Here is a 10,179-nt window from a genome sequence, read left to right on the forward strand (position 1 = left end):
AACTACCGCTTGAATTCTCCCTCCTAACTTCTGAGTGAATTAGATTTAAAATAAAAGTAAAACAAATCGTTATTTTTATTCAGCTGTCATTTTCAGTCAGCCTTTGCTGGTTGCTTGAGGTGCGTTCAGGGACCTGCAGAAATCATTGCAACTAGTCTCCGGCTTGTCCACATTCCTTTTCTCACAAAGCAAAAAAAAAAAAGCGTGAAGTGTCTCTGTAGTTACAAAAGACAGCAACAATCTGCCACACAAACACATGTGCACGCGCGCGTTGTGTGTGTGTGTGTGGGGGGGGGGGGTATCAAAAGGAGATTTGGCTGATTAAACCTTTATATACAAAACGAAAGTAAATAAAAACATAATTATAGTAATTAGAAAAAGAGGCTTTTAACTTTTCTTGCGGATGTTATTTTCGATTTAATCGATTTTGGAGGTAATTTATTTGTTTTCTACAATAATTAAAATAGCTATATGTATTTTATAAATACAAAACATAACCTAATAAAAATATAAATATTCATATGCATTAAATTTAAATAAATGCAACCCAGCATTTATGGGGAAGAAGCTTTAATTGACTTTATTGATAATTAGAAAAGAAGTGAGTTCCTGGTTCTGACGGGTTTACTTCCTCCTGTGCCAGACAGCTGTGAAGTCGTGTAGACAGGTTGTCATACAACAATCAAAGCCTTCGGTGAATGGACTCTAATGCTTGAACATTTAACATACAATAAGTCCAAACACGAAGAGAGAGGGGGAGAGAGAGAGCGAGGGAGGGAGAGGGGTGAGGGAGGAAGAGGGAGGCCCCAGCCAATGTGCTCATTCACATTATCCACATTGCTCCAAACGAGGAGGAGCTTGCAGGCTCAAGTAGGGGATGCCAATCAAAGCGTCAACTTCAAATTGTATCTGAGGGATCAGCCTGGAAGACCTCAGGGCCAGGCGCGTCAGTCGGAGCGCAATTGTTGATCAGATCACATCCAGCGGACTTTTGCGCAAGAAGAAGGAGAAAAGAGAGAAAGCCGAGATTTGAGCGGTTTGTTCCTCTGCTTCGCCTCTCCATGCGCCTGTCGCTGCCGCGACTTTGGCTTAATCACTTCTCCTGGTAATTCTTTTTTTTTTTTTTTTGCTTCTTTAAAAGAAGACACATTTACGCGCAGTTTTGGACTTAAACGAGCTGTGCGAGACAAATCCAGCGGAGGAGATGTCTTTCCCGCAGTTAGGCTACCCGCAGTACCTCAGTGCCTCCCAGGCGGTGTACGGGAGCGAGAGACCGGGGGTGCTGACGCCCTCGTCCCGGGGAGGGAGCGCCGAAATCGGAGGAAGTCCGTCCGCCACCGCGACGGCCGTCACCTCCGTGCTGGGCATGTACGCCAACCCGTACGTGCACAACTACAGCGCGTTTTTACCTTACACCAGCGCGGACCTGGCGCTTTTCTCACAAATGGTAAGACAAAAATCACTTTTTACTAAACTGATCTTAATTTGTACACAAACCTTACTTCAGTTTGATCCTCTGTTGATCACCCAGAAGGATTAAACGTGCAGGAAATGATCAATGATCAAAAGATTAAAATGTAGGAAATTGGGTTATTTATGAGGAAAAGCAAAAAATAAACCAGAAAAGTGTTTGTTAAGGATCCATAAAGCTTCACGACAGTTGGAAATATTTGATCTATAGACTTGAACAGGTTTTTTTAATTTATTTATATTTTTAGTAAAACACTAATGCTCCAAGACCTGTCAGAGTTAAAACACACCAGGCGATAAGAAGTCATTTGTTGTGTGTTAATGCGTTGGCTAATTTATGCACCAGGCCACACACACACACACACACACACACACACACACACACACACACACACACACACACACACACACACACACACACACACACACACACACACACACACTGACTGTTGTTACAATGTGAAGCATTTTTATTGTTAAAACATATAATAGAAGTAGGTAATAATAATAATAATAATAATAATAATAATAATAATAATAATAATAATAATAATAATAAAACCACGTGACCAGTCAGAATAAACAGGATTCATGTTTTTATGGAAGAGTGCGAGAAACAGAAAGAGAAAGTTTTACAAAAGCTGAAAACTTTCATTGAGTCATTTTCCTAACCTCACAAAAGTGTTTTCAGTTCCGTTTAAGGAAGTTAAAACTCTGCGTCAGGCGCAGCTTCTGTTCAGACTTAATTCCGTTTTTTTTTTCACAAATTTAAGGAAAATTGTTAAACGTAAAAAAATCACCAGTAACGATGTAACTTTGGTTATTTTAAAGGGACCTCAGTATGAGCTGAAGGACGGCCCTGGCGTCCATCCTGCCACCTTCGCGGCCCACACGTCTCCAGCCTTCTACTCCTACGGCCAGTTCCAGTACGGAGACCCGGCCAGGCCCAAGAACGCAACCCGGGAGAGCACCAGCACCCTGAAAGCCTGGCTCAACGAGCACAGGAAAAACCCCTACCCCACCAAGGGGGAGAAGATCATGCTGGCCATCATCACCAAGATGACGCTGACGCAGGTCTCCACCTGGTTCGCCAACGCCAGGAGGAGGCTCAAGAAGGAGAACAAGGTGACTTGGGGAAGAAGGAGCAAGGAGGACGGGGAGGACGGGAACCTGTTCGGGAGCGGAGACGAGGCGGAGAAGAACGAAGACGAGGAGGAGATTGATCTGGAAAGCATAGACATAGACAAGATCGATGACAACGACGAGGATCAGAGCAACGAGGAGGACGATGATAAGTCTGTGGAGGGGAGCAGGGAGCACAGGGGCGCCGGGGCGCCCGGAGAGCTGGACACCCTGGAGAAGAGACGGGCCTTTGCCCTGCAGGCCCACGAGGCCTTTGAGAAATCTAAAACCGCAATTTTGGTTCACTCAGGCGGAAAGGAGAACTCGGACGGCAACAGCAACACCACGAGGGTTCTGTCTCCGGACAGGCCGGGGACTTTTCCTCTCCCCTCCAACAATAAACCCAAAATCTGGTCTTTAGCAGAAACTGCGACCAGTCCTGATAGCTCCTCCCAGAAACCAGCGTCTCCCTGCGGCCCGGGGGCCACCACTCACCCGTCAGCGCCCCACCACCAGATCCAGACGCACCCGGCCTTCCTCCCGAGTCACGGACTGTACACATGCCAGATTGGAAAGTTCCCCAACTGGACAAACGGGGCTTTCCTGGGCCAGAACCCCCTGCTGAACGTCAGGTCGTTCCTGGGAGTAAACCAGCACCACCTGCAGCAGCAGCAGCCCACGTCAGTGGTGGTGTCGCCGGTAGCAGCTGCGGCGGCGCTCAGCAACGACAGCAAGGCCTCAGCAGAAACCCACAGTCCCAAGCACATAGGTGAGCAGGGGGCACGCGCACTCTCACCAGGCTGAGCAGCCGTACAGTTAAAAGTGTTTACGCATAAGCATCGTCTTAGTGCAGTCTGTTTGTGTTTCAAAGAGCCTCGCTATTATAATATGTCATGTGCACGTGGAGGCTCAACCTGAGTGACAAAACAAACTCTTCAAAATGAACTAATAATAATAATAATAATAATAATAATAATTTTTGTTGTTTCCGTTCCAGAGCATGAAAACGGAGTAAGACCTGATTCACCTCCATCACAGACCCTGAAGCCCTCCTTTCGCCCCCTCCATGACAGGTGAGACACGTTTAAAGTTTCTATTTTTATTATTGTTGTTTATTTGTTTGTTTTGGCTCCAGAAGTTGTGTTTTATTTCATATAATTTGTTTCTTGTAGTCACAGAAAGCTAAATCAAAAATGCATTTAATATTATTCACCAAGAGACAACCTGCACTGATTTAAAGAATATTTGTGCAGAAATTAACTGATTCAAGACAATAAAACTGTTTTTGTTAAAATTGAAATAAAAATCTGCGTTGTTTTGTGATTTATTCTAATATTATTGTAATTTGGTTAAATAGATTTTTTATGTAACGTTTTAAGAGCACCAGGCCATGAATGAAAGCAGTGATTAAAAAAAGGAGAGGAATAAAAACAGTTTGCTTTACGGGTGACAGGGGTCCTGACTCCCATCCCACACCCCCTATAATGCCTCCCCTCTGGGGAGAGAGCGGCTACTTATCAAGCCACCGAGTAAAACGGGCTCTGGGCTGTGTGCTTTCCCTAAAGACCCCTGGGAGAGCCGGAGCCCAAGGGAGAAGTCCAGAAAAAGAAAATAAAGAAAGGATAAAATATAAAGCAATCGCCAGGTTTTCTCAGGTCTTGTAGATTTTTTCTTTATTTTGAAACAGTTTTAATGATTTTCCTTTATTCAAAAAGAAAGAATGCAGAAGGGACTGGGAACGAGGCCTGCGTCCTATAGCTGCTTCTGATCAAACCCCTTCAGCCAGACACTTGAGATGCATATTGAAACCTGCTGTCCAAACACGGCGGGGTATTTATCTGCCTCTCTGTATTATTCTTTATCCAGATCCTCTCTGCCTTCCAGCGCCAGGAGTCCCCAAGACGCCACGCAACGGGTCCTCACTGCGCTCTCCTCGGCTTGATCAAGACGTTTTCCCCCAGAGCTTAAAAATAAATATATTAAAAAAGAAAAGAAAAGAGACTTTTTTACGCTTTTTACGCAAGAAAAGGACAATAATAATGCGGTGTAGCATTCAGTCAACAAATGGCGTAATTTGGTAATATCCTGTGGATGGATGAATTTCCTCTATTGTTGTGTAGCCTCTAATGTTATACTCTCTCTTCCACTTTGCCCGGGCTGGCTGGGCTCGATTTGGTAGGCTTTTTACTTTATTATTATTAATATTAATATTATTATAATTATTCGTCTCTATCACGTGCTTTTGGTGTCATTTCTCTAATGTAAATACCAGCTGATTTAAATTTGTAAATAGGAAAAATTGAAGGAATTTGTCCAGATCGTATATTTTCTTTAATAAACTAAATGAAATTATGGAGAAAAGCGGAAATCTGCATTGATGTTTTTCTATTGTTTTATTTGTCGCTGCTGGTTTTATTCTAAGAGCTCGGTGGGAAGAGGAGGATGGTGGCAGTCTGCAGGCTTTAATTGTATTCGAGTTGGAGAGGGAAGCAGCGCGGACGCATTGAGGTGCTAATAAGTGTCCAGATGGTTGCTGGTGACAGAAAATGGACAGGAGCAGCTGGGAACGTCATTAAGTAATAATATGGGAACGCCCAGTCCAAACAAAATCAAATAGTTAAAATCTAATCTGTCAGAGGGAGAAGTCGATTCGGAGATAAATTATTAATATTTCCCCCTTTTTTCTTTTGAGGGGGGTTGGGGTGAGGAGAAGAAGGGGAAGGACGTGCTGTGTTGGGGTCCTGTCTGTTTCAACCCTGATAATAATTATTAGCCTTTAAAAGCAGCTTTTAATTTACTTTTTAACAGTTGAATCGGCTTTTATGAGTCAGTGATCATTTATTAGTTTGAACGAAGTGAAATTAATTTCTCTGATGGAAAATTGTGACCAGATTTTTTTCTTTTACTATTCATAAACTTTTTTGTTTTGTTTTAATAACGTTAGTTGTTATTGGTGACGCGTTTTTATTAATGCCAGTGAAATTCTGCCTGTGAAGTTCACTGATGGATCCTATTCACAGTTTAAAACAATAAAAATGACCAATTACATGTTCCCTACATGAAGTGTGTCATGAAAATAGTTTTAATTGAGTTGGGCGTTTTTAGACGTGCTGCAGCAAAGATTTAAACATGTGGAGCTGATCCGCTTCTGTTTTCCAATATCACAGCGACCTCTATAGGCGGGGACGGGAAGGGCCTCCGCCTGGATCCACGACTTTAGGGAGAATTATTTATTCAACTGAAAATATTTAGATTTTACTCGAAATGCTGGAAAATATTTAGACATATTTGAAAAGTTATTAGGAATTTTTCAGACAAAAAAGATAAAACTTGGATAATACATCATGTGGAAACAAATATATATATATATATATATTTGTGAACATTTATTGGATAAAATCAAATTCTATAATCATAAAATGATCCTTTTAGAAAATTAAGTTTGGTTTTTCTAATTTAAAAGTGGTGCCGAAACATTTTTCAGTTAATCTATTTTTAGTTTAGTGCACAAAAATCCACATTCTCAGTTTTGAACTCAGTCAAGTTTCTGTTTGCTTTTAGAAAATTCAAATCAGCTCCCAGAAAGACAATGACACCAAAATAAACCCACGTGTCTCAATCTGAATTCATTTTGTCCAGTGATTAAAAAAAACATAGTGTTTAAGAGAAGTTTACCCCCCAAACACACACACACACACACACACACACACACACACACACACACACACACACACACACACGCACACACGCACACACACACACACACACACACACACACACACACACACACACACACACACACACACACTGGCTTTTGGGGGCTAACGTTAAACAACCTCTCGGTGTCCCATTTACTCCTTTTGTAGTGGAGCAGCGTGGGGCGCTAGCTGCGGGCCATAATATAATAAATACAAAATTATTCATTTAGTGAGTGGGTCTCACCCTAACCCGGGACCGTCTAATGGGTAATGTTGAAGCTGATCATTAGGCTGTCACTTCAGACCCGGATGCTGCGTGGGCCTCGATGCTGGATGGATAAAACACATTAATGTTATCAAACTAAAGCGAAATATATAATATGAATATAGAGATAAAGCTAACACATAATATGGTCTAATTTTCAAAACCACACCATGTTTTACTAACTCAGGCTTTTTAAAAGCTCCATAAAAGCTCATTTACACATATTCATTTGCATCTTAATAAACAATAAAAGTTACAATAATGGTCCTTTAAAATGTATTTAAAAATAAATGCATATCTGCTTTTACACATAAAATCATTATTTAGTTTGATTTTGTTAAAGTTGTGGAAAGAAAAAACATCAGAGCATTTTTTTAACCTCTGAAGTGACTTTTTCACAAGATGAACATTTTATTTTCACCCAAGAACTGGTCCCACTCAAGATTTATGTAAATTTCAGACAATAAGTTGTTGACCCTAAAACAATTTAGCATTCTGTCAGCGGCTCGGTTGGCCCTAATGCCACCGTCTTTTGTTACCGAACAAGGACCGTCTCCCCCTGCAACTGAGACGAGTCACGCTGGGGCAATCCATTCATTTTTACTGGTGAATTGTGCATTGTGACACGTTGTGTGAGTGTGCAAGTGTAACAGGAAGTGTGTGTGTGTGTGTGTGTGTGTGTGTGTGTGTGTGTGTGTGTGTGTGTGTGTGTGTGTGTGTGTGTGTGTGTGTGTGTGTGTGTGTGTGTGTGTGTTTGGGGTGGGGAGAGAGGAGACTGCATGGGGAGGAAAGTTTATCACTGTCTTGTCCTTTTTGGCAGAAGCCGGCTACTCTTACAGACTCGACCTCTCCTTGTTGTCCAACAACACAAATGTCTTTGCCTCCTCTTTCAATGCTCTGCTTCCCTTCAACATCGCCGTTGTCTTTCTTCAAAGATGCCCACACAAATCTGTACCCCCCTCCATAATCTATTTATCTATAGTTCAAGGAGTACTGGTGCAGAAAAAAGAGCCATCCCAGGTTAAGAGGAGGAATCATTCAACTCCAGACAACAAGCCGTTGGTCGCCAAGAGCAGCCGCAGCCTCAGCGGGGCCACCTGGACACCGTGGTGCTGCCGTGTATAGTCGAGTAGCTTTAGCCTACTTCTTGTTACAGAAGCACAATGGCAGCAACAGGGCGAATGCCTCGGTCACAGGTTTTCATTGCTGGAGCAATAGACTGCGGTAAGACTTGTCACAGGGAGAGGTTGGGAGAAGGGAGAATGGAGGGAGGGGATGCTTTTGGTTACACTCAAACACAAATAGCAGCGAGGAAACTGCTAGTTGCCAGACAACTGCTGGCTGGCTGACTCACTGCCGGTTAAGCAACAACCCAACAACCCATGCAGACCCCCGCTGACGCAGGAAAATTTGGCCCGGCTGCTCGATGTAGTAGAAGTAAACAAGGACTCCCTGCACATGTTCGCCTGGTTCTCTTTCATTTGGCCTCTCAAAGCGACATTCGTGCGTTTTGATCGGGCAAGAAAGAAGGAAAGACATAACAAAGTGAGGCAGCGAGAGCCGTGGAGTAAAGTTTTTCTGTTTCTCACTGAAATGTTCTCTCTGGCTCTGAGAGAGGAACACTGGAACGCTCTTCCGCGCCTCTTTTTCTTTTCTAAGCGACAAGGACAATATGCTTATTTGGATCTTACTCAAAGCTCCGCGCCAAATATCGGGGCACTAATTAGCTGGCCTAATCTAGGAATATTATCCTCCGGTCTGATACATCCGGCTTGAAATGGTCTATTTTAGGAGACCTGGGCTGAACATGGAGGTTCATTATTATCTTCTTGTTTGCTACATGTTTGTTGATCAAAGTTATTTCCATGTGTCTGTTGTTGTTTAAGGGCCATTGACAGGGTCCAACATACACACATTAGAGCTCTCGTTCCGACACACACACACACACACACACACACACACACACACACACACACACACACACACACACACACACACACACACACACACTCGAGTTGTGCCTTTGTGTTATTAATGACTCCATAAACCAATTAAAGCTGCTTATATCTTGTGTTCTCCTGAAGTACTCTCACATTCCAGCTCAACGGTACTAAATTTAGGGAGGAATGCCGCCCATCTCAACACACACACACACACACACACACACACACACACACACACACACACACACACACACACACACACACACACACACACACACACACACACACACACACACACTTCCTGGATCTCAAATCACAATGTGCACACACAGAAGCATGAGCACGCGTGCACGGATTCCTCATACTGTTGGAAGATCAGAAATACTTTGCCTTAATTATGCTTCGGTATGGATCATGTTCTTCAGGAGGGACTAGTAATGATGGGGTTATTTATAGTCATTTATTCTCACTCTGTAATTATACACTCCTCAAAATTGGGGTTTTTACATTTGGCATGTGCTGGAAAACGTAAATTAAATCGACAGCACTGTTGTTACGATCCCTTTGAAGTGAATCCCCTCTCCGAGCACAATTTGATGGAAAGTTTTTATTCCCCGCTTCTCTTCGTTAGCATTGAGTTTGCTTCTGAGCACTAGTTGAACAATCTTTCTTTGTTGGTTGGATGGGCCTTTATTTATTTATTTTTTTGGCTATAAATAACTGAAAACTTTCTTTTGATTTTTTAAACTAAATTAATGTTTGTGTTGCCTTTAAATTCAGACAAATAAAGGACACGTTGGTCATATTTCAGCAGCAGCACAAGCATTAAAGCAGCTCATTCTATGAAACGTTTCTGCATTTTTAACATTAAAATTCAAGTTGACATGGCGAGGAAGTGGATGGTTTATGCTCCATCGTCTCCTGCTGCACAAATATTTTTACAGCGACAGATAATAAAGCCTGATTTTCCTGTCTTCTTTTCTGATGTGATGCCATTGTGGTTTGGGCTGATTCCAGCGGGCTGTACAAAAGGAAGTACCACCATCTGAAGTGTCATGCTGCAGCTGTGGCTGAAGCGCAGGAATTTCCAGTCAGTAAAGGATCATTCTTTTCCTCGTGCTCTCGGAGCGTTCCCAGCACACGTGCAGCGCAGAGGCCACTAGCAAACGCAGCTCACCGCTTTCTCTCCTGCTCACGTGAAATCTGCACTCCTCTCATCCATCTTCACTTCTCATTCTTTAGTTTTGTTCTCTGCACTGAAAGCCTTTATTTAATTTTACCATTGAAAACAGTTTTATTTATTTGCGCAAATAACATCTGATCTGATTTCATGAAATGCTGAATTTATGTAACCGTTATGTCAAGTGGTTCCACTAAACCTATCAGTGATTCTGGAAAAATTTGAATATGGTGCAAAAATCCATTTAAGTCAGTAGATCAGCTTAGACTGAGAGACCAACTAAAGGCTCACAAACCTTGTTTTGGATTTGTTAGCGGATTAGAGTGTGACACTTTAGCCCTTTTTATAAGACACACCGTGCGTAGTATCACCGCAACAGTGTGTCTTATAAACGCGCCGTACCGGCTTGGCGATGCATAACTTTTGCGGCCTCCGTTTTGCCTCGCTTGATAGTAGTATTGCGGTAATTGTCTGTCTGACCACTTATAAACGACCTGCCTG

At 42.6% G+C, this 10,179-nt stretch overlaps 1 protein-coding gene across 1 annotated transcript; it reads left to right on the forward strand.

The window, feature by feature from the left end:
• The first annotated feature begins 1,077 nt into the window (after positions 1-1,077).
• Positions 1,078-4,702, forward strand: irx1a (iroquois homeobox 1a). Its single transcript, XM_015949122.3, has 4 exons — positions 1,078-1,447; positions 2,302-3,361; positions 3,590-3,665; positions 4,459-4,702. The coding sequence occupies exons 1-4, from the start codon at positions 1,205-1,207 to the stop codon at positions 4,532-4,534; spliced, it is 1,455 nt and encodes a 484-aa protein (XP_015804608.2). The 5' UTR covers positions 1,078-1,204; the 3' UTR covers positions 4,535-4,702.
• Positions 4,703-10,179: the final 5,477 nt, after the last annotated feature.

Source organism: Nothobranchius furzeri, chromosome 5 (genome assembly GCF_043380555.1).
Source record: "Nothobranchius furzeri strain GRZ-AD chromosome 5, NfurGRZ-RIMD1, whole genome shotgun sequence".
NCBI classification, from domain to species: domain Eukaryota; kingdom Metazoa; phylum Chordata; class Actinopteri; order Cyprinodontiformes; family Nothobranchiidae; genus Nothobranchius; species Nothobranchius furzeri.